Source organism: Ambystoma mexicanum, chromosome 13, assembly GCF_040938575.1.
Source record: "Ambystoma mexicanum isolate Mex_15411 chromosome 13, UKY_AmexF1_1, whole genome shotgun sequence".
Classification (NCBI taxonomy): domain Eukaryota; kingdom Metazoa; phylum Chordata; class Amphibia; order Caudata; family Ambystomatidae; genus Ambystoma; species Ambystoma mexicanum.
In genome coordinates this window covers 746,337,510-746,361,305 of record NC_090938.1, presented here as the reverse complement: position 1 = coordinate 746,361,305, position 23,796 = coordinate 746,337,510, and the positions used below count along the sequence as shown (strand labels likewise).

At 46.1% G+C, this 23,796-nt stretch overlaps 1 protein-coding gene across 1 annotated transcript in view; it reads left to right on the top strand.

Moving 5' to 3' along the window:
- The window catches only part of LOC138521890 (E3 ubiquitin-protein ligase TRIM39-like), a 118,827-nt gene that overhangs the window by 23,614 nt on the left and 71,417 nt on the right, over positions 1 to 23,796 (top strand). The window contains exons 3-5 of the mRNA XM_069635053.1: positions 872 to 1,102; positions 6,265 to 6,287; positions 18,046 to 18,158. Coding sequence (XP_069491154.1) covers positions 872 to 1,102; positions 6,265 to 6,287; positions 18,046 to 18,158 — 367 coding nt within the window. The remainder of the gene's footprint in view (positions 1 to 871; positions 1,103 to 6,264; positions 6,288 to 18,045; positions 18,159 to 23,796) is intronic.

Genomic DNA, 23,796 nt, shown 5'->3' with positions numbered 1-23,796 from the left:
AAAAACACCCCCTCCCCCATGTCACACCTGAAAGGGAGATGGGAAAGAGACCCTGGAACAATAGAGGAGGAAAAATAGATAGAAGCGCTAGTGGCTACAAGAGAGGTTAATGTATCACCCAAGATGAGGCTCATACAATACAACATTCTGCACAGAGTGTACCATTCCAGAGATAGACTGCATAACAGGGGTAGAGTAACGCATGGCCGGTGTTTCAAATGTAGAAGGGAAGTAGGAACATTCCTAAAATGATGTTACTGCATATAAGCATATAAGAGGGTAGATTGAAGGAAGTAAAGGGGAAGAGACACTAATACACATACCATTGATGGTGGTAAAAAGGGACCTAGTGGCAAAATGGGAGACCTAGGAAATGCCCACTTTGGGAAACTGAGAGATTGGAATGGACCATTGCATCAGAATGGAGCAGATCACGTACAGGAATAGGGGCGGGGCATGAGGAAGCGTCCGAAGATATGGGGGAAATGGGACATGGATGCCTGAGAGAAGGGGCACATCGGTACAAGATACTACAAGAGGGGGGAGGCAGGGGATAGAGGGCAAGGGAAGGAGGGGGTAAAATGAGGGAGAGTAAGGAGGAATGGGATAGGACGAATGGTCAACACTAAAAAGAATGTTTATTTGAACAAGGATATGAGGAATAATGTTGGAATATGGAAAAAACGTAATAAAAACTGGTTTATAAAAAATAATCATTGCCAATTAGTAGTTCATGTGTGTTAGGTTTATGATTTTAAGAGTTATTGAGAGGGAACCACTACAGGTGTTATATGTAAAATATGTTATGATAGTTAATATAATAATCAGACATATAATATGTGTTTATTGTTTGTTTAAATCTATTTTTAAGGGAAACATTATGAAGCAGAGAGAGAGAATCCTTAGTACATTTGAGCATCTGAAGCAGTTTCTGGAGAAGGAGAAACAGCAGCTGCTCAGCAGACTGGAGAAGGAGCAAGAGGAGAATATGAAGAAGATTCAGGAGAAACTGACCCGACTGGAGAAGCAGCAACGAACCCACAGGGACCTGATCACAGAGCTGGAGAGGAAGTGCCAGCAGCAGGACGTGGATCTACTGCAGGTGAGAGGGGATCAGAAACCTATAGAACTAGAGCAGCAATCCACCCACAGGGGCCTGATCCCAGAGCTAGAACAGAGGTATCAGCAGCAGGACAGGGAGTAACTAACAAAAAAACCTTCTCCCAAAGGTACAGAGAAAGGAAACCTCTAAATGGTGGCCTACATGAACTGCCTTTCCCTTCTGTGAAGAAACAGGATGAAGCATTTGTAAAAATATATAAGCAAAATAGTTCTAAAGTCAAAAATAGAAAATCACCATTTAGAACTAACATTGCTGTTTGGGACTCCAAGTCGCATAATCCCAAGAGTACTTGGATGAAGAAATGGGCTGAAGAGCAATGCAGACCTGAAGGGCAGGCAATTAGGCGTAACAGCACACCCGAGGGAGGCTGAGAGGCTTAAAAAGCTCTCTCTTGTGCAGGCCATTAGTCGTGGTTGTGGCTGGAGGGGCAGTAGCAGTTGTAGCTGCAGCAGAAGCAGCTGGGGCAGTAGAAAGTGGCAGAGGAAAGCACGTTGCTGGCAGAATCCACAGAAGTGTGAGGAAATAAAGGACACCAGGATTTTTTCAGTTACTATCCCTGAGTTGGTCCTTTCCCCCCAAAGCCTTGATTGCAGAGGTTGCACAGCGGGAAGCTTAAGATTTGAAAGTTTTCCCCCTTGTTAACCTGATTTGAGAGATTTCGCAGCAAGAAGCATGCAGCAGACCCTGCCTGGAGGCTGGCGTGCTCCAGGGGGTCATGCTGAGCCGAACTTTGTGCCTCTGTGGTGGGACCGAAGGCAGCTTGCTGAGGGAAGTGTGCCTGGACGAGAAAACCACTGTAGTAGAAGTCCAGCAGCCAGTGACAGGGGCCGAGAAGCCGGTGAGTGTTTGTGCGTGTTCTTAAGCCTTCAGGCATTGTCAAGCAGGCAACTGTAACCAGTTGCTTTCACTTGCAAGGGAGTAAAATTGACTGAAGCTGACCGGATTGTGTCAGACAATGGAGTGCAACAATTGTAGCACTCGCGTATAGACGAATACGCTGTCGAAGGAGGTGTTGAACATTATAAAAGACTGCTTTAACAAAGTTAATAATAGTTGCGTGTGCCTAAAAGTGATTTTAACACAAAGACCAAACCTGAGTAAAGTCACAATAACATTGTATCCTGTGAAACCGAGTGTTAAACCTCAATATTGCGACCCAAAGAAAACAAGCATTACAATAAGCCAAGAGTTGGATAAGCTTTGCCCTCAGCCAAAATAAGCTAAAGTAAAGGTTTTTTTGAGAATAACTGTTGCTAGCAGAGGAAAAGAGGCTAATATAACATCTTTAAAGGTAGAGCTTGTAAATGAATGACTATGGTGTGAACGGAACAGCAACTAGTCATAACTAACATTGTCAAAGCCAATAGAGGTTGAATTGAAAGTACTTGGCTTGTGCCTTAACAAAAAGACAAGAGTGGTTGAAAAGTGGACCTATATGAAAGTTGATGTTCAGGAGAGAGACATTGCTTGCTGTTGGGGAGACATGGTATCACAAGTATGACACTGACACAATGGGTACAATTTGTAAAACCTTTATTGAAATGGTTGGGGTTGGAGAAACTCCTAGTCTGCCCTATAACTAAGATGGGAGTCGTCTCGGCCATCAAATAATTAATAACGCAGTCCTAGTGGAGTCTGTCAAATCAAAATGGCCTATGTTAACAAAACCTAATGCCTGCCCTATTCTTTGTACAAAAGTGTAAAAAGAAGAAATGTATGCGAAAGGAAAATCAATGTTGAAATAAGTAAGTGTGGTTCAACGAGCTCTCCTCCCCATGTTAAAACTCATGGAATAAGGCTGTCCCTGTAGGCAGGATGACACACTCTGGCTCAGCTTCTATCACAATAAACAGTTCACCACGTCGATCGAGGCCCGCCTGGCCTTCCACGTTTAAGTCTCTTTTCATTGGCTTCAAAACAAGATTTCATCAAAAACAGTTCCCGAAGGTCCCCCTCTGCCGGGCTCAGAACTCACAAAAAATAAAGATTAACACAAAGAAGTAAGAGGCTCCTTTCCCCAAGCTTGTCTCACTTTGGGTCTCCCTCTGTCGGGCTTGGACCCCTCAACATATGTAATTCAACGCGAACAAGCAAGGAAGCGCCCTTCCCCAAGCTTGTCTCACTTCGGGTCACCCTCTGTCGGGCTCAGACCCCTTTTCAGAATATAGTTCCACACAAACAAGCAATGGGGTTCCCTTCCCCATGCTTGTCTCACTTTGGGTCTCCCTCTGTCGGGCTCGGACTCCTTTTCAGAATGTCTCTTCAATTCAAGCAAGTCGAATACTTCCGATTGTGCGATGGATTTAACTATGACCGTCGCAGGACCACTTCGACTAAATGTTCACAGTTCAACTTTCACTTTCCCCCCTTTCTCTGGGAGTTCTCTTCTTTATTTCACTTTTGCTGATCATACGCTTATGTTTCAAACAGTTCACTTGTAACAGAGACTTTCAAGTGGGCTACTTCCTTTCACCAGACCACTCCGTTCCTTAGTATCGCTGTCTTCGCAGCTACTTGTTCACTTTAAAGTTCATTCAGAGGTCTGCCTTTCCTTGCGTTTCATTCACACGCGCGCAGCCTCCACTTGCGGTAAATGTTGCCACTTCAAATACCTCTTAACACACACCGGTCTTTCAGATCGCTTTCCGAACTCACCGGCTGTGAGCGTCTCTTCTGAGAGGGTCTCCAGCATGCTCTGAACAAAATGCAATCTTCACTTGTGGGATCTGGCCTTCTGCACGTGTTGTCCGCGGCCTGTCGGAGGCAACGACCTCTGGTAAGGAACTCTTGGGGTTTCTGACCCGCTGCTTCCGTCCCTCGATCTGTCGTTCTGCTCCAGTAGGCTTGCCTTCTTTCCAGAAGCCCTGCTCATACTCGTGTTCTGCCTTGCTCAGAGTGTGTCTTTGGGTGCTGCCTTTTATTCATGTGAGGAGAGCTAATAGGTATCAGGTGTATGCACTTGGCATCGAGTGCCTGAATTTGCCTGACCCGATTAGCGGAACAGGTCCAATATGATGTGTGTAAGTGGATGTTGTTACTGTCAGTCACCCTCTGTCCAGTGTTTTTGTAAAAAGGAGGGGGTGGGGGAGTTGGGACCTCGGAGCATCCTAAAACATAGGATAGATTGGAAGTGGAGGTCCTGGTATAAAGTGACCCAGGCAGAAGTGGAAGTGGAAGTCCTGGTATAAAGTGACACAGGCAGAAGTTGAAGTGGAAGTCCTGGTATAAAGTGACCCAGGCAGAAGTCGAAGGGGAAATCCTGGTATAAAGTGACCCAGGCAGAAGTGGAAGTCCTGGTATAAGGTGACCCAGACAGAGGTGGAAGTGGAAGTCCTGGTATAAAGTGTCCCAGGCAGAAGTGGAAGTGGAAGTCCTGGTATAAAGTGACCCAGGCAGAAGTGGAAGTGAAAACAAAGAGGTGATGGCTGGAAGGTTTTGAATGAATCTTAACCACTGGCATTGCTCTGGGCAACCCTCCAGACCATCGTTCTTCACCTGCCAAGCCATTACAGAAGGGGAAAGACCATATGCAAATCAGGCTTGGTCCCACCCCAAAAGGGGCAGTCCAGCCCGAACTGCTAGGTCACATCCCTTCTGCACGAGACCACAAGCATCCCCAAACATGTTTCGGCCTTGTTAGGCCTCATCAGTGAGGAGTAGCCTGGGTCTCTAGGCCCAGCAGGCAGGGGACCCACGTCTGGGCATACCCGTCCATGGGTACAGTACATGTCACACAAGGGATATTCTTACAGACACGCCCAGTCGACGTCCCGTTTCGAATTTCGAAAACAAGTCATGCAATACTCTGCAACTACCACTAGATGTCAGACTATGCATAGCATGTGAATCTAAGCAGGTACAAACATCAGAAATACGATTACATTAAGTAATGTATGCCATATCCTCACAGAATACAATATAGGAACATCACTTGCTTATCCCCTTCAAGGCACTATATTTTATTAATGCTTGTTCTACTATTATGAAGGGATATTCTGAAATGAGATGGTGTCTCACCTTTTGCTCCTACCCTGCAGGGCAGAATGGGGTGAAATACTGTGGCACCTTCGCTCAATTGACAAATATCTGGCTGCAACTCTTGTCTTGTCAGTGAGCACACCACACTGTCCAGACAGAGAGAACCAAGAGAGTGCACTTCACAATACACCTCTGAGAGAGAGGGACAGCATGAAAGACTGCTCTCACCCACTGACACACCACCCTGCAGAGAGTGGCACAACCACAGAGCTGGAGAGAGAGAGAAGAGAGAGATAAGAGAGAGAGAAGAGAGAGTAAGAGAAAGAGAGCGGCACACCCACAGAGCTGGCAAAGGACAGAGAGCAAGCTACAGCGATAGAGCCAGGAGAAAGAGAGATGGAATGATAGGGGGAGGCAGAGAGAGAGAGACACAGAGCGAGCAAGAGCGATGGGAAATGGGGTGAGAGAAAAACAGACAGCACTGATGGGGAGAGAGAGAGAGCGAGAGAGAGAGAGAGAGAGGGAGAGAAAGCCTGTACCATACCATGGATCTAGGGAGAAATTGTCAGCGAGACAGCACGCAGAGAGAGAGAGATCGCTAGGTCAGCGAATGCTGCATTATGACAGCTAGTCTAGTCCAAATGCCCTCTAATGCTGAGTGCCGTATGTGCAGTCTCACATTTGTGCAGTTGTTGCCATCATATGCAAAGTGCAGCTTCAAACTCCTCTAATGCCAGTTAGTGTCTGGCATGCCTGTAAATCCACTGTATGTCATGTTCATTCCCATTTGTGTAGGTTCTGCAGATGCAAAGTGCGACCTCAGGACCTCTCAGTGATGCCATCTAATCGCAGTTAATGCCTTGTTTGTATGACAGTCACTACATCTAAGTGCAACCTCAAATATCCCAGTAATGTCAGGCTCTGGGCCACTTGTCTGAGCTGAATGTTACTCCCCCCACCTTTAGTTCAGTGGCTCTAGTTCCCAGCACAAACATTGTCTGACCAGAAACCTCGCAGAAGGCTCAACTGATTCCTAGACTCGATAATGCAGCGGCCTAACTCTTCCTTGAATCACAGTTCAGGGTCTCTGTAAAATGGAAATCAATGTTTAGAACAATGTAGGATGACTATTTATCTTGTCCTCTTTCTCTTTCTCTCCCTAGGATGTGAAGAGTGTCTTGAGCAGGTACGTCTCCTCTTGCCTTGATGTGCCCACAATGTGGACTCACTTTTATCCCGGTGGATGTCCTCTGTTCCTCACATTTATTACACACTACAGACCCCGGCTCCATCTTAACTTCTGGGAATTTTAGCATTTCTATGTGTGATTTAAAAATAGAGACTGTGGGTTTTACATTACCCCTTGCAAGCCTTTCACTCTCTCTCTCTCTAAGCTCACAGTGCAGGGCCCGCCTTCTGTATAACCCTATATACCCCCTGTATGCTTGCTTCCCTGACTTGCATTAGCACTTAGCTAATTCCATTATCAACGATCCAAGGGAACTAGCAAAGATGGCTGACTTGTGGGTCTCTCACAGAGTTAACCACAGTGATCAGGGGACAGGTAAGGCAGGCCAACATTCTCCCTTCTTACAGGGCCTCAAAGTAGAAGTGGGTAACCCCTTGTGGCTGGGTCCAAAAAGAAGGATGGCACCACTAACTCAAAGGTGAGTGGTGGTTCCTCAGTAATTCCCAGACTCCCCAGCACCTGCTGGGACTGTGGAAAAACTGTCCACCCCAGAGGTCACCCTAGCTGCCCTAAAAAGCCTGATGAGCAGAGTGCCTAAAGCATAGCCTCTGGTCACTGGGAGACCTGCCCTTGTGGAGACACCCCAGAGATGTCTTCAGCTTTGCTTAATGTGGGAGGGTCAAGCCCCAGAAAGGGGATAGGGAGAGGGGTATTTCCCTCCAATACTTAGTATGTCCATTCCATTATAGTGCACAGCCAGCCTACCACTGGAATCAGAGACACTACTTCCAGTACCACTGTTATTAACAGCACTTTCTTTGGGCCAGAGGTTCTAACAAATAGTCCTCTGCAGGCCACTAAGTTATCTAGTGGCCCCTTAAGACTTTCCCTGTCGCTTCAGATAGTTAATTGGAAGTAAGCTCTCCCTGTTAGTGTCCATGAAAATGTCCCTGGCAGTTTTTTCCTGGGAATGACTTGGAAGAGAGAGGTATCTTTAAAAGAACCGCTCTCATCCCAGGAATTGTGAAGTTAAATTCCACCCCTGTGGGTTCCATGTGTTTTTACCGGGCATTTTTCATCACTGATTTGATTTTCACTGTTTCTTTCTGTAAAAGATGGGTGGATGCCCATTAATATCCCTGTTCCCCGAGCCCGCCAACCCCTCCCCTTGCAACCTCCACCTCAGTGAAAAATAGGCAGTAAACAAATACAATGAAAAATATGTCAAAAAGTGATCTGTCTTTTAATCACCTACTAAAATCTCACCTGCCCTAAAAGTCGTATTGAAATGATCACTTGCCTAAATCTCGCCCTCATATACTTAAACTTAATTTACAAAAACGTCGACTCCCCCCAAATCTCGCCATTAGTATTTAAACATAAAGATATGACAGTGAAGCAATACAAAAGGGGGCAATCCTTCCTTTACCCCCCAATTCTATCAGAATGTGGATATCCCCGAGCCCTCCCGCTCCTCCCCAGGCATCTCCCATTCAGAATGTATCATGTAGAAATTCCTGAGCCCACCCTCTCCTCCCCGGGCGTCTCCCATTCAGAATGTATCATGTAGAGATTCCTGAGCACACCCTCTCCTCCCCGGGCGTCTCCCATTCAGAATGAATCATGTAGAGATTCCTGAGCACACCCTCTCCTCCCCGGGCGTCTCCCATTCAGAATGAATCATGTAGAGATTCCCGAGCCCACCCTCTCCTCTACGGGGGTCTCTCATTCAGAATGTATGAGAATGTAGAGATTCCCGAGCCCATCCTCTCCTCCCAGGTGGCCTGTCATTCAGAATGTATCAGAATGTAGAGATCCCTGTGCCCACTGAAAGAAAAGCATGAAGTGGGTGAGTGGGGTAAAAGGTAGGTGGATGTTTGGTATTCGTGAGAAAGTGTCAGTAAAGGTGGATCCGGGAAGTCTAGAATGGAGGAGGGGGGAGGAGGTAATGCTGAATCGATTAAGAATAGGACATGTGGGGCTGAATGAATATCTGTTTAGAGTTGGGAAACGAGAGTCGAGGAAATGTGCGGTGTGTGGAGAGCCTGAGACTGTGGAACATTTTCTGTTTAGGTGTGAGAGACACGCTGTAGAGAGAGAATTGATGAGGGTTCGATTGTCTGCGCAAGGTGTGGCTGAGTTGAGTGGGAAGGCTTTGTTGGGAGGTGACGGGGTGAGTGGCAGGAGGAGGAGTAGTGTGTTGTTGGATTTTGTGAGGCAGACAGGACGGTGGGAGGAATTGTGAGTTTTACGTTGGTTGAATGCTGAATGGTGGATAGGTGCACATCATCCAATTGGATGGGGAAGCGCCTGCGTGGGTCCGCCCACGCGTTCGTTAATTAAGAAGAAGAAAAAAAAGAAAAGCATGGCATCAAAGCAAGAAAGACAAAAGTGATCACAGTTCAAGGGTGTTTATTAAACTGTACAATGGGTGAGATAAATGCCTTATCTAAACCTAAATCTAAGATCGGAGCAAGCTATGGCCATCAAATGATAATAATACTGTCCAACTGGAGTCTAATCAAATAAAAAAGGCCTATACCAAGAAACCTATTGCCAATCCTTACTGCTATGTTACAAAATATGTGTGGGATAATGTTCACAAGAAAGAAAAGTGTTCACAAAATGATAAGTCAAGATGTTATTGCCGGGGTCTCTCTTTCCAACGTTTTCTAGCATGGGGCAAGACGGGACTCGTGAGCACAGCACACTCCTGCGCTTCTCCAGCACAAGGTTACAGTTTCTTTTCTTTTTATATCAGGACCGTCTGTGTCCGAGAATCTTTCATGCAAAGTCTCTGGCTTCAGAGGGCCTGATGTATCACAAAATGACAAAATAAAAGTTCCTTCTATTTCTCTTTACGTCGTGCGATTACTCTTCACCCGTGGATCCCCCTCAGCCGGGCTCCGATCCTTCTCACAATGTTAGCCTCCCTCAGTCGGGCTCAGACCAACCACTCACTGTGGACATCCCTCAGTCGGGTTCACGTTTGTCATCACAATCTGCTGCATTTTCAATCGAAATCTCTTTACCTGTAATATCAGAGAGTCTCAATGTCTTTTTAAACATCCAGCTAGTTTAGGTCCCCCTCATCTGGGCTCAGAAATTCCAAAGCACTTGCCAACTTCACTCACAGAGACTTCTGAAGGGCAATCATGTCTCGCTGGGTCGCTCTTAGTGTCTGACAAGTGCGGGTTTCACACACCCACGGGTTTGCTACAGCGTTTCCCTCAGTCGGGCGCAAACGCCTGTTTCACAATTCCCTCGGATACTTAAACATTTATCAACGTGTCAAGGACTTTCGATTGTACAAGGGGTTTGGCTGGACACTTGTATGACCACCATGACACCTCACGTCGGCCTTCCCTATGGCGTCTTGGTACTTGTTGTTTCTATACCTTTTCCGTTCAACACAGTCTCTTTGTTCAGGACTGGTGGTAACAGCCAGAGGCCTCCGAACGAGTGCCTACGTGACGCCGGACCATTCTATCACTGGTACCAAGTTCGATCACAAAAGAGCTTTGTAGTTTTAATCTTCTTAATGTTGCCACTGCAACCTTTCGCCTAACACAGTCCGGTCCCCTATCCGGTTCATCCGACTCACCGGCTGTGCTGAACTCGTTGGTGTTTCTTTTGCCGCTGGAGTCAAGGACGGTACCACGATGGCAACCTCGTCTCCCCGCCTTGGCAATCAGTGCAGGAGGGTTCCATGTACCGCTGACATCCGTCACACCATTCGCCAGCTGCAATTCCAGTCTTATATTTCTTTTGTCAGAGGCTTTGTGGGTTTGGGATGAAAAGGGCAAAGGCAACTCCCTCCTTGACGTCCTTTCAGGTCTCGCCGCCTTTCTCCTTCTTTTGAACTGCCGTCTTGGAATCGCTGCTTCCTCATGCTTTTGGCCTTGCCTAGAGTGTGTTCTCGTGCTCTGCCTTTTATCCCTATGGGGAAGGGAAAGGGCAGTCAGGTGTGTGTGTAATTAGCGGCAATTGCCTGACTCTGCCTGACTCTTGTGTTGGGACATGTCAGGTATATGGCTGTTAGTCCCTTGTCTGTCATGGTAATCGGTCTGCGAGAAAGTGTGTGTGTCAAAAAAGGGGGTCGGGGGTTGAGTTTTTAGATATCCTACAGAGTAGGTTGGGGAAAAGGTGTCATGAGGCTGTGGATACCGCGTCTCACCCTTCAGTGTCCTACTTCCACTCCCCGAAGACCCCTCACCCAGGTGATCCTCCTGCACTGGTCCATCCCCAGGAACTGGACCCCATAGCGATGGCCACGTCCTGGCCACCTGGATGACAGATCCCCGGGGACAAATAAGTGAGACACCTTCAGGTTTCTCACACCACCCTCTCCTCCCCGGGGGTCTCTCATTCAAAATGTATCCGAACGTAGATATTCCAGAGCCCACTCTCTCCTTCCCGGGGGTCGCTCATTCAAAATGTATCAGAATGTAGAGATTCCCAACCCCACTCTCTCCTCCCTGGGGGTCTCTCATTCAGAGTGTAGACATTCTCGAGTCCACCCTCTAATCCGCAGGGGTCTCTCATTCAAAATGCATAAGAATGTAGATATCCCTGGGGTTCTCTCATTCAAAATGTATCAGAATGTAGAGATTTGCGAGAACACCCTGTCCTCCCTGGGGGTCTCTCATTCAAAATGCATCAGAATGTAGATATCCCTGAGTCCACCCTCTGCTCCCCGGCGGTCTCTCACACAGAATCTATCATCTAAAGGTAGAGATTCCTGAGCCCACCCTCTCCTCCCGGAGGGTCTCATTAAGAATGTAGAGATTCCTGAGCCCAGTCTCTCCTCCCTGGGGGGGGTCTCTCATTCAAAATGTATCAGACTGTAGCGATCCCTGAGCCCACCCTCTCCTCCCCGGGGGTCTCTCATTCAAAATGTATCAGGATGTATAAATTCCCAAGCCCACTGTGATGAATCCGGTTGAGTCATCACTGATCTCCTGGTGGTAACCTCCTCTCATGTGGCAAGGGCACGGCAGCCGCTACCTGATCCTAACGACCGAGGACGTGAGAGGGCAGGAGCCCTCTCACCATCACCCCCAGAGAGGAGCACGCCAGTAATCATTAAGCAGCACTGAGCTGCAGCCTGTCTTTCCTGGGCAATCCGGGCTGAAGATCAGCCTTCAGCGACCTCAACAGCTGACTCGTATCATCCGTGAACCACCCGACAAGCTAATGGTAAGGTGCCGCCGCCATTAGCAGACACAAGATTTCTTACTGCAAAATGGCTGCATGTATTTTTGTTAGGGCCGCTGCCTAGCAACAAGCACTGCGGCAAGCCACGCTGATTGGGCCAGCTTCCCCCTTTAACCCCAGCGTCATCGCTGGAAGGCGTTAGCCGGCTCGCAAATCCAAGGCGCGCACTATAAGGCGCTTGCCTGTCTCTGGTCTGTCTACGGCCGTATCAAGGACGCTCTTATACGCCACGTCACACTGCATTTTGTCTGTGGAACTCCTCATCTAGCCTTTCGGCACCTAAACACTGCATCATATGCACTCCGGACTACGAGACACTCAGGTACTGCACAATAGCGTGTGCCTCTTCTCAGATATCGAAATGTTGTATGACAGAACACCCTTATAATCGATTCTAAAATTACAAACACCATTGCTCTCCACCTGCACTGCCCCCTTCAGCACAACCTGCTTTTATTTAATCCTCATCCTGTATGCCGCACTAGCCTATGTAAACTTGTAACAGCCTGGTAAATTGCCTAGTCTCCTCTGCGGTACAGCTCCTCGCCCCTCTGTAGTCTACGCAGATCCCTCCACTGATCTAAATCATTAATTGGAAGGATATTACATCCAGATCATCTTGCCTCTACTAATGCTCTGATCCGAATATACTGTCATAACTAGCATACCCCATTAACTACGTTACTGCCAACTCACTGCACCTCCATGTTTCTATGTTTTGATTAATATACTGCATTTAAGATGCCCTAACAATACTGCTATTGCTGACACTCTGCATCTAGCATACCTTGATATTTGTGCTGCTGATATTGTACTGCATATTAGTCAACCTTCGCATTGCCTTCTAGCCAACACCATGATTCTTTGTTTTTGGTTAATATACTGCATTTAACATGCCCTGCAAATACCGCTATTGTTGACACTCTGCATCTAGTATACCCTGACAATTCAGAATCCTGAGACCTTATCGGTCCTAGCCCACTTGCCTTACCTCACCTGAACTTTACACCATACGCTAAGTTTACGAATATCAAATATAGCCATACCTACTTCTCCTCATAGGATCACCCCACTCTAGACATAGTGATGTTAGTTTGGTTATTTATCACCATGTTCCCATACTACGTGGTCCCAGAAAGCATTCTATGCACAGGTAATCACCTATTGATCCTCAGAAACGGATTATCTAGGTTAGCATGCCCCAGACACCACCCCATACCCTGCCCAACTCCGTTCCTGCCATCCACTCCTCCGTTTGCAACTAGCTTTACCCTTGCACCCAATCACCCTTCCACTCTTAAGCTCCCAGCAGACCCCAATACTAGCCCTATTGTTGGCAGTGCCAGATTATTTCGCCTCAGATCACGCACCAAAACACAATCACTACCCACTCCCTATCACAACGCCCAACCCACGCAAGTCCAACTACTCTATACTTAGCAAAAAACAAATGTTACGTAATGCCCAGGCCTCGATCATCCCACCCAAGGAGGTTCAATGCCAACCACCTAACAATGACAAAATAGATAAGCCTGAGACACCATCCAACTTCAAAAGCGCTCTTATCAACGCTCGATCTCTAAGAGCCCATGCCATCGAAATACATGATCTTATCACTGAATAAAATCTGGATCTCCTGATAATCACAGAATCTTGGCTTCACCAAGCCTCAGGCCCTTTACTTGCTTTGGCCTTACCACCTGACTATAACATCCTAGGATCGGATAGAACACATGCCATAGGTGGAGGCGTAGCCATTATAGCCAGGACTAACATACAACTCAGATCAATATCCATTGAAGACATCTCAGGTTATGAATTATTGCTCGCAAAGCTTTCCATAAATGAGAAAACTACTATCAATATCATAGTGATATATAGAACTCCTAGCTCAAATAGTCACCCAGAAACAGATAATCCCCTTCTACTCGCTCCCTTCATTAAACCCAATACAAAGTGCATTATCCTTGGAGACCTGAACCTAGGATATAATGACAACCAAGACCACAAAGCTGCAATATTACAAGCAGCTCTTAAAGACATGAACTTTACCCAAATGGTGAATGATCCCACTCATATCAAGGGCAGAATTCTGGACTGGATTCTGACCTTAAACACTAGACTAACCACTGACTCTATCACCCCAATTGGCTGGACAGACCATCACTTTATAACATTTACCATCATGATTGATGCTCCCCCTCCTCCCAAACCTAAACTACTGGACACCGTCAAAACCAGAAATCCCTGCAAGCTCACTGTAGAGAACTTCACCCCCACCCTCCAAAAAAATCTGCTATCCAACTCAGTCACCAGTGATGATCCTAATATCATTGCAGACTATTACCACAACTGCCTCTCCCTTACCATCGACGAAGTAGCACCTATGACAAGTAAAACATGCCGCACGGACAAAAGGTCCCACTTCTGGTTCAACGAAGAACTAGCATCTTTAAGAAGAACCAAACGCTCTCTTGAACATGCCTCCAACAAACATCCCACCTCTGATTCCGCCAAAGCTTTCGAGGATTCAAACAAAATCTATAAATCAGCCATAATATCCCACAAAGCCAACGCTTACAACTCACGTATAAACAATGCCTCCTCTGATGCCAAAGAACTCTTTCCATCCTCAGAGAATTAGAAAATTCAACGCCCAACACCACCACAGAAAAGGCCAGCAAAGAATGGTGCACCACTATTCAAGACGCACTCGCCGCCAAAATCACGCTGCTACAAAATAAAACTACCACCAAAAGATTGCTTCTAGCAGACAAAAACTCCGTAATCACCAACGCCTCACCAACCCCTCTCGATAATCCAATGCCTCCTTTTCATTTCAGCCCAGTCTCACAAGAAATAGTACTCAACACTATCACCAAACTCAAAGCTACCAATTGCAAAGGCGATAGGGTCCCAGCTAAACTAGTTAAAGCATGCGCAAGTACCCTCACCCCCACTATTACCAACTTTGTCAACTCTTCCTTTAACTCTAATACAGTCGCAGCCAGTATCAAAAAAGCCTGGGTCAACCCACTCCTCAAAAAACCAACACTGGACCCCACAGTACCTACTAACTATCGACCAATAACAACGGTACCATTCCTACTCAAACTCATTGATAAAATAGCATACACACAAATCCAAGCACACCTTGAACAGAACCAACTGCTAGGAACCAGACAATCGGGCTTCAGGCCCAACCATAGCACGGAAACGGCCCTCCTGGACCTCAAAATCCAGATGGACACAATTAGAGATTCAGGTAAACTCTGCATCCTCCTGCTGTTAGACCTCTCTGCAGCATTTGACCTTGTGGACCATGATAAACTTTGCACCTCGTTAGCCAATGATTTTAACTTTTCCAGTGATGCCACAATGTGGGTGAAATCTTTCCTGGCAGAACGCACTTCCAGAGTGGCCATAGGCAAGGAAGCTGCTGATCCTATACCAGTGCTCATAGGAGTCCCCCAGAGCTCATGCCTCTCCCCTACATTGTATAATGCATACACCAAGCTCTTCTTCTCTGCCCTTGACGATATGGGTATCATCTATACCAATTTTGCAGATGGCACCCATATCCGTATACCCATCTCAGGGAATTATGATCAGGACACCCTGGTCATCAACAAAATCTACACGATCACCCAAAACTGGATGGCATTAAACAGTCTCTGTCTTAACGATGAGAAAACTGAAATTCTCATCGTAGGATCACCAACCAAAATAGCTTCACTTCACCTGGACTACACCTCTATCAATATAGACGGCTCACCAATTCCAGTACTCAAGCAAGTCAAAACACTAGGTGTCTACCTAGACGCTAACCTCACGATGACCAAATATATCAGTACCCTCTCTTCATCTACCGCATACACTTCTAAACTGATAGCGTTAAGCCGCCAATTCCTGACCCCAACCAACTGCCTCACATTAGCCAGAGCATTGGTTTTATCTAAATTGGATTATTGCAATGTACTATTGCTAGGAAGCTCAATGGCCAACCTCGCCAAACTACAACTCATGCAAAACAAGTACTAAGGGCAGCATAAGGAATAAAAAAGTCTGATCACATCTCGCAGACTAGGAAGGATGCACTCTGAAAACCTCATGGCATATTGCCATGTTTACACTCCCTTTCCCAAGAAGAGCAGGGAAACCCCTTTTATCAGATCTGTGAACCAACCTTGCCAATCTGATGCAATTACTTTTTTCAATTCCACTTATCAGTCCATCAAAAGTGATTTACCATCAAAACCTTTTAATGCTCCTCCAAAATCATTGGACTTCTATTCCCTGAGTTCACGAAGTACTGGGACGAAGAAGGGAGATCGAGCAATGTGGAATAGGAAAGACTGCCAACCTAGTGAGCGCTCTAGTGTTTCCAGACACACACCTGTGCCCGGGAAATTTAAGCATCCCAAACTGAGAATGGAAGGCAGCTGCTGTGGCGACTGGCGAGAGAGCGGTGCACCTCTCTGCACGAGGCGGAGAGACGAGAAGCCAGAACCGGTATGGTGGGGCCAGGCGGTGCACCACCAGAGGACGAAGGAACTGCTAAGCCGTGGGATGCTGTGAGAATGCTTGGAGCTGGTAAAGAATTCCTGGGCATTGGTGAACAGCAGTATTCTGCTTACCAGAGCCGAGAACACAGCAGGTGTGTCGAGTGGAAGCCACGGAGGACCGCCGAGTGAAGGAAAGCAGAACGTGAGAGGGAGTCTGCAGGGATTCCTTCACCGGCTGCCCGCGAGAGGAGAAACCAACGCCTACATAGACCGGTGAGTCTTCCTGAGAGCAACAGGGACACTGAGGCGTGTCAGCGAGAGTGCCGAAAGCGAACAATTGAAGGTTCAATACATGAGAGAAAGCAGAGAGATGACATGTGTAGGAAAGGGCATTTAAATCGAAAATAAACCCCTTTCTAACGTGTAAATGTACACAGTGTCAATATGAAAAGAGCAGAATGAAGATGATATATCAAGAAGATACATTATCCAATATCAAAAACAAGCAGCTTTTGGAACAGGCAGAAGCCCCAATTAAGTAGAAGTCCTGGCAGGAGAGTACACCAGGCAATCTCAAGTGTATAACGCAGAGGTCCTGGCAGGGGAGTATGCCAGGCAAATTGAAGTGTGTAGAACAAAATTGGTGTGCAAGCATTGTACTTGGCCAAAAGAAGCCCAAAGAACTGTTCTGAAAGAAGCCAATATTGTTAAGTAAAACAAGTAAAGTGTGCAAGTGCTGCCCTGGCCAAAAAAAGGCCCAAACAGTTGTTCTGGAGAGAAAGTACAATTATAAAGTCCAAGAGTTATTGTGCATATGTTGTGCTTGGCCAGAAGAGGCCCAAAGAACTGTTTTTGAGAGAAACCGAGATTTTGAAACCAAACCGTTTTTGTGCAAGTGTTATACGTGGCAATGAAAGACCCAAAGAACAGTTGTGTGTGAAACACCCTCAAGGAGTAAAGAAAAATCCAGTGGAAGGGAATTACCCTCTGGAGTCAAGAACGTCATCCTTGAAGGCACTTTTTATTTAAGTCCTCTTACTTTATTAACACTTTTTCAAATCACTTAAGGTTAAAGACAAGTCCCTTTTTCACCATAGAGTTTAGTTTTAGTGTGAGGGTCAGAATAGAGATTTGGACACTGCGCAGTTTGTTTTGACTTCCTGACTCAGACAGATCTTTAGTTTTGGTTTTAGGTAGGTAAATTCCTCTTAGTGCTGGGTCAGAGGGGCCTTTTCCCAACCCTTTTATTTTCAATAAGTCTTTAACCCAAAACATGGCTGACTTGTATGCGACTCTCATTTCTGACTCCTCACACCACCCTCTCCTCCCCTGGGGTCTCTCATTCAGAATGTATCCAAATGTAGCGATTTCCCAGCCCACCCTCTCCTCTCCGGGGGCTGTCATTCAAAATATATCCTAATGTATAGATTCCCGAGCCCACCCTCTCCTCTGCTAAGGGCTCTCATTCAAAATGTATTAGAATGTAGAGATTCCCAAGCCCACCCTCTCCTCCCTGGGGGTCTCTCATTCAAAATGTATCTGAATATAGAGATTCCCGAACCCACCCTCTCCTCCCTGGGGGTCTCTCATTCAAAATGTATCAGAATGTCGAGATTCCTGAGCCCACCCTCTCCTCTCCAGAGGTCTCTCATTCAGAGTGTAGATATACCCCAGCCCACCCTCTCCTCCCCGGGGGTCTCCCAGTCAGAATGTAGAGATTCCCCAGACCACACTCTGCTCTCCGGGGGTCTCTCATTCAGAATGTGCCTCCCAGTAGTGGCTCCTTTGCCCTTCCTCACTCCCCTGCCGGTCTCTTGTTTCTCTTTTATCACACATGTGGTGCTGTCTACCCCTCTGTTTTACGGGGGATGTGCCCCCCCTGCCTTTCGTGCATGTTGATTCAGAGCCTTCCTTTCCCATCTTTAGGATTGGCGTCTCTCTCCCCCCCCCCTTATCTCAGCATTTAGACCCCCTTACTCTCACTTGTCACTGGAGGCTGAGGGTTATATACAGCATCTTTCTATAATTCTCAGGTGCAGTGAAGTGAAGGCTCTGAAGCCCCAGGAAGATGCCGCTGGAATGGAGACGACGCTGCAGAGCACCACGCGACATGCCCACCTGCAGGAAAAGCTCACAGAATTAAAAGGTAGATATGAGTCAAGGCCCACCCAAGAGGTGATGCTGATCGGGAAGGCTTTTCCAACCATCTCAACGCACTTATTTAATTGAAATGCATGTTAATATGCACAGCTAAATGAAAAACCAATATGTCGGTATTCTTGTATTTGTGTAGCGCACAGGTAGATGATAGCAAGCAATGGGGAGTGTCACAATGGTTGAGTCCAGGTGCCGAGAGCTGCATACCCTGAATGCTATTACCTGGTGCACCGAGTTTTTAGAGAAATTCCTTATATAGCAAGGTCTTCAGTCTTTTCGTAAACTGCAGGCATAATGGTGCTGCGCGGTTAGGATCGTGTGCCACAGTGCTGGCGCATAATGGGAGATCTTTCTCTTCCTGTTCATTTGCTTTTGGGCATTTATTTATTTCCAGTCTTGCCAGGGTGTGGCATCTGGAATTGCTCTGGCTTCCTAATGTGACCAGTTCCTTGGCTGGGTACAGGTGTGGCTGGGTTACCACAGCCTTGTATGTAATAAAGGCGATTTTAAAGATTATTTGAGCAGTTAGAAAGGTTGGGGGAAATGTGGTCAAACTGTTTGATGCCGAGGATTTGTGTGGTGCGAGGGTTGAGGGGGGAGGTCAGAGAGGAGTAGGTTTCCACTTCCAGGTGGCCTAGAACTGAGGACTACTGCAACCCTGAATCCCGAGGCTGGCCAGAAAGATTTGATTTTGTGCAGTCCTGCTAGTAGCTACCAAGCCGTCTGGGCATTTTTGTCACTTGGCGATAGCTTCGGCATTAACTCTTCGAGGTCCATGTTAGCTAGCCATGATTGAATGAGTGTTTGATTGGATGAACCATGATTGGATGAGTGTTTGATTGGATGAGTATTTGATTGGTGGGGTTCCTGACGAGCAAAAACCATGTTTTTTGTGGAATCGATTATAAGAAATGAACCGGTCATCCATGACTGGATGAAAAAACTAAATGCATATACATTTCACTGATAATGCACTCGTTGACTTGTACATAAAACTCATTACATAAAACTCATCGAATCTAGCAAAATATGTAGTGGTGTGAAAAAAGATGAATTGGAAAATTAAATTATAATTATTCAATTTAGTTAGTCAAAATAACTCCTAAAAAAGGATAAATGGAAGGACTGTCACAAATCATTAAAGAAGGGGAGCGGGAGAAGTTAGAAGGGGACAATAAAAGGCTAACCAGTCTTTTACCATTTTACTTTAGAGAAGGGAGGAATACAACTTTAAAATAAATTATAATGCAGAAAAAATAAACCAAACGGTTGTTGATATTAAAAGGAGACGTGCCAAAAGACTTCTTTCATTAAAAAAATGTGTTGCAAAAATAAAGAGATTTTATTTCGGTCAGAAGTATTGTGAGGAAAAGACAGATCCGGTAGAATATGTGTGGCTTGGACCCTTCCCTTCCTGTAGTGGAAACTGAGCGGTTCTGCAGTCGTGGCTGCAAGGGCTGTTGTCGCCCTATACCATGTGTTGGAGGTCGTAATGACGGATGTACATATGTTGATAGTGTACGGTTAGTAGTTTTGCTTCCCTGTGATTTTCATTGATCAAGGCCTAATAAATAGTAGTGCATTTGTATACATTCTGTGCTTAATTAAAGCCATCACCACCCACACTCTCCCAAGTCTAAGCCTTACTGCCCAGTCGCACTACCTTGATAGAGTTTGGCTAGACAATAGTGTCGTCCTGTTCACCAGAATAGGGTGGCCTCTGAGAATCTTTCCATAGGGCTGATTCTGAATATCGTATCTTTACCACCTCAGTAGACCATGTTTCCTGGTTATAGTAGAGTAGAGAGAACCCCAAAATGCCAATAAAGACATGAATGATATCCTAAGAGCGCTGCATCAGGGACCCCTTGGCCTCTGAATAGTTTGAATACAGGTCTGACCGTACTCGCGACACAACAGTCTGGCCAACATTGTCTCGGGCATATCGGCTTCCCCAGACTTCTGGATTTGGACCGGCTCAGATAATAATTTAGCCTCACGGTCGGCTTGAGCCTGAAACTTGGCAACACCTTTAGGTCTTGTGGTGTTGGGGTAATAGGGTATGTTTGTTCCAATGCATGAAGTTACTCTCCCAATGCAGTCAATTGCAATCGTTCGGATTTGAGAGATGCACAGGTAGGGGGTAATGCAATACCTCGGGGGTCACTTTTAAATCCCCCCAAAGTATTGCTTGCAAGGACACTGAGCCAGTATTGGGTTCAGAATAGGAGGTCCTTTTTATCAGATTTAGTGGCATGATATGCCTGATCCAATAAAGAGGCTACATTATCTGTGATCTTAATGCCCTTTTCCCCTGGTCCTTTACTGTGTGCTGAGAATGTTAAGCTCTGAGAAAGTGAGATCTGTGGGTGTGTGACCTCCCCTATGGGGTGCCAGGGAGGAAAAGCCAAAACATGACAATGGACACCCAAGGTGGTGGGGGTGCAGTGGTGGTAGCTGGAGGGGAGGCATTAGGGAAGGGCAGGGAGTGGGGGTGCAGTGGTGGGAGCTGGAGGGGAGGCATTAGCGAAGGGCAGGGAGTGGGGGTGCAGTGGTGGGAGATGGAGGGGACGCATTATGGGAAGGGCAGGGAGTGGGGGTGCAGTGGTGGGAGCTTGAGAGGAGGCATTGGGGGAAGGGCAGGGAGTGCTGGGTTATGTTTTACAGTAGAAAAGTTTGGGATCTAATACATCACTTGTTTTTCTTTTACTACAGAAACATTTCCTGCAGAAATGGGTACGTTTAATTAATGGTAATAAATATATTTAACATACTTCAATGCCTCGCTGGTTTGTCTGATTTCACAAACCCTAAATTTTCTTCTTACTTTCAGATTGGAGATACGTGAAATCCTGTGAACGTGAGTACTTGTGATTTACAAATCCCAAACTCTAACCCTCCATGAGGCCTCCTGGATCTCAGGAGTCACTGTTAGGCGAGGCAGCCACAGTCCCCTGCAGTGACGCTCGGTCATAGGAAAGGAACATGAGTCACAGAGAGTCACCAGTAGTTGAGGCAGCTTGAGTCCCCTGCAGCGACACTTGGTCATAGGAAAGGAAACAGTAATACGAGATCCCCCCCCAAATCCTCCCACCTGCATTCTGAGGGTGATAGGAAGCGTGGAGGAGAGATGTCGGGCAGCAGACATGAAAAAACATGTAAAATATGTGCAGATGGAGCGCTGCCGGGTTACCGTGTGCAGAGCACCTCTGGTCAAAATGCAAAAAGAAAAGACATATTTCTACAGTACAGAAAGTGTCGGCGAGCTTGAAGAGTCTCGGCAGCACTTTCTGTAACGCAGAAAATGTGGCGCTGGCAGCTTGAAAAGAAAACTTATTTCAGACAGTCCTAGAATTTTTTTACGAAAAAGCTAACAGTAAGGAATGCTGCCTCTTTTCATTACTAACAACACCTCCAGGGTGCCGTTAATTAACGCCTCTTTAGGCTGGTGCAGAAAGGGTGCTCTAAACTTCAGAATACAGTCCTTGCCAGCCCCTTGCACATGAGGTGGTTGGCAAGGCTAGGCTGTAAATCACGGCTTTGCAGGAGTGGCAGACTTGATATATTGCCGCCACTCTCGGATTACATCAGAATCCATTTCTTCATGGAAACATGTGTCATTCAACTGAGACACGACACTTTTCCATTTTATCATGCATCTCTGAATCAGGCCTAGAGTGACAGCACTTTTCCATTTTAACATGCACCTCTGAATCAGGCCCACGTCTGCAATGCAACTCGCAGGAAAGCGATGCTGCGGTTGATTAAGGCCTCTGCACGGCAAGTGGCTTGTGAATATAATTCAAAATCGCTTATCAAGCAAACGGCCTTGATATTACCTGGATTCCAATTCACCCTTGGTTTATAGTAATGTTGCTGATAGGGTCACTATCATGAACCGGCTCAGTGTAATGTATGTAGGAGAGTAGGGGAAAGTGGTCCCTTTCTTTTCTTGTTAAGATCTTCACATTTGGGTACATGTTGATGTTTACAAAGACCTACTCGATAGTCGATGCACTATTATCAGTTAATCTGGTATACTCCGGCGAAACGCCTGGCCAAAGACCGTTTAGCATGATAAAGCCTCGGGAGTAAATCATAAATGTTGATGATTAATAGAGAAGTTGTATTGCCACACTTCGGGACCCAATTAATAATAGCAGCAAGCACTTAGTTGCCCGGAGTGCTGATCTTGGTGATTTGGTAAGTGTTATCAACACTAATGATCAATCCTCCTTTTGGTCACCCTTGAGTCCCCTTGTGGCCATAGTTTGAATGGAATGGCGGCCGCCGATTTCCAAGTTATCCTGGAGCCAGGTTTCCTGTAATGCCACTACACAGAAATTGGGGATGTTCTCAAATAAACCATCCGGTTCAGTGAAGTGGGAGAAGCCTCGGGTGTTCCAGGAGAAAATGGTAAAAGACAGGCTAGGATCTGCGTGGATTTTGTGGTTGTAGAATTGAAGATAACCACTGTCAGCTGGTAGCAGCCAACCCTTCTTTCTCTTCTAAGGGAGAGTGAACACTAACATGTCTTAACCCAAGAGCATCAATGGCGACAGAAATAGCGTTGGCTTGTGAGCTGGGAGATAGTTTTGATTTAGGGGTCTAGTTGAAAGCAAAGGAACAGGTCTACTAGATTTCAGTACCCCCCTATCTAGATTCAGCCCAAACTTTCTAGATGGAGCTTTAACAATAGAACAGTTTTAACCTAATTTTCCCAAATAGCATAATGTGACGTGACACAATCTAGTCCAGCGGTATTGTGAAAATAAACTATTGCGCTAGCATAGTACGTCTTCTATGAGGTCAACAATCACGATGTCCTCCGTTTGTAGACACCGCAGAGGAATGATGTCATGGACTAAATGGAAGATGGTTGTTCGATTTGGATAATAGTCCTGACTAACATAAAAACGTCTCTTTACTTTGAGGGCCAAGCAGTCAGCATCCGAATTAGAATTAGGTTGGTAGAGGCCCCTCTTCCCATTTACTTATTTAACGACGCCATTTTCCTCATGGACGGATATTAGGTGGAGCCGTTTAGGTTGCGTGTCTGAAGCAATGGCGTTAGATGTTATCCCATGATTGTCCTCTTGAAAAGGGTTTTCCAAGTCTTGCAGAGTGTGGGAATCTTCTGGTAATGGTTGGCACTTAATAGTTTCTGTAATCTGTATAAATGAACCAGTGCTTTTAGGGTGAACAGGAGTTCCTGCCGATGTTGTCTTTATTTCTGGAGACACCTCTAGTAGAAAGAGTATTGGACTCAGCAGCTGGAAGCCTTTTGATGTAGTTTTGTTTTTTAGTAGGATGTTAGGCGGAGACTTTGGTCTTATTTCCTTCTAATGGTAGAGTGTCATATGAGCCCTGATCACTGATCACAAGGGTAGTAACTATTCAGCTGGAATTAATCAAGCCAGGCTTGTTGCTCAGGCTGGATTGCAGCTAAAATCATCCTATTTAGTATGAGCCTTTTTCTTGGGCGCCTTCTTCTGGCTCTTTTTACCCTTATTTTATTTGTTAGCAGGTTCATTAGTGATTGATCACTCCTTTGACTCGTTGTCGATAATCACACAGTTATCCAAGCTTAAGGAATGAGCGTAATCGCCTCCCACATTAAACAATTG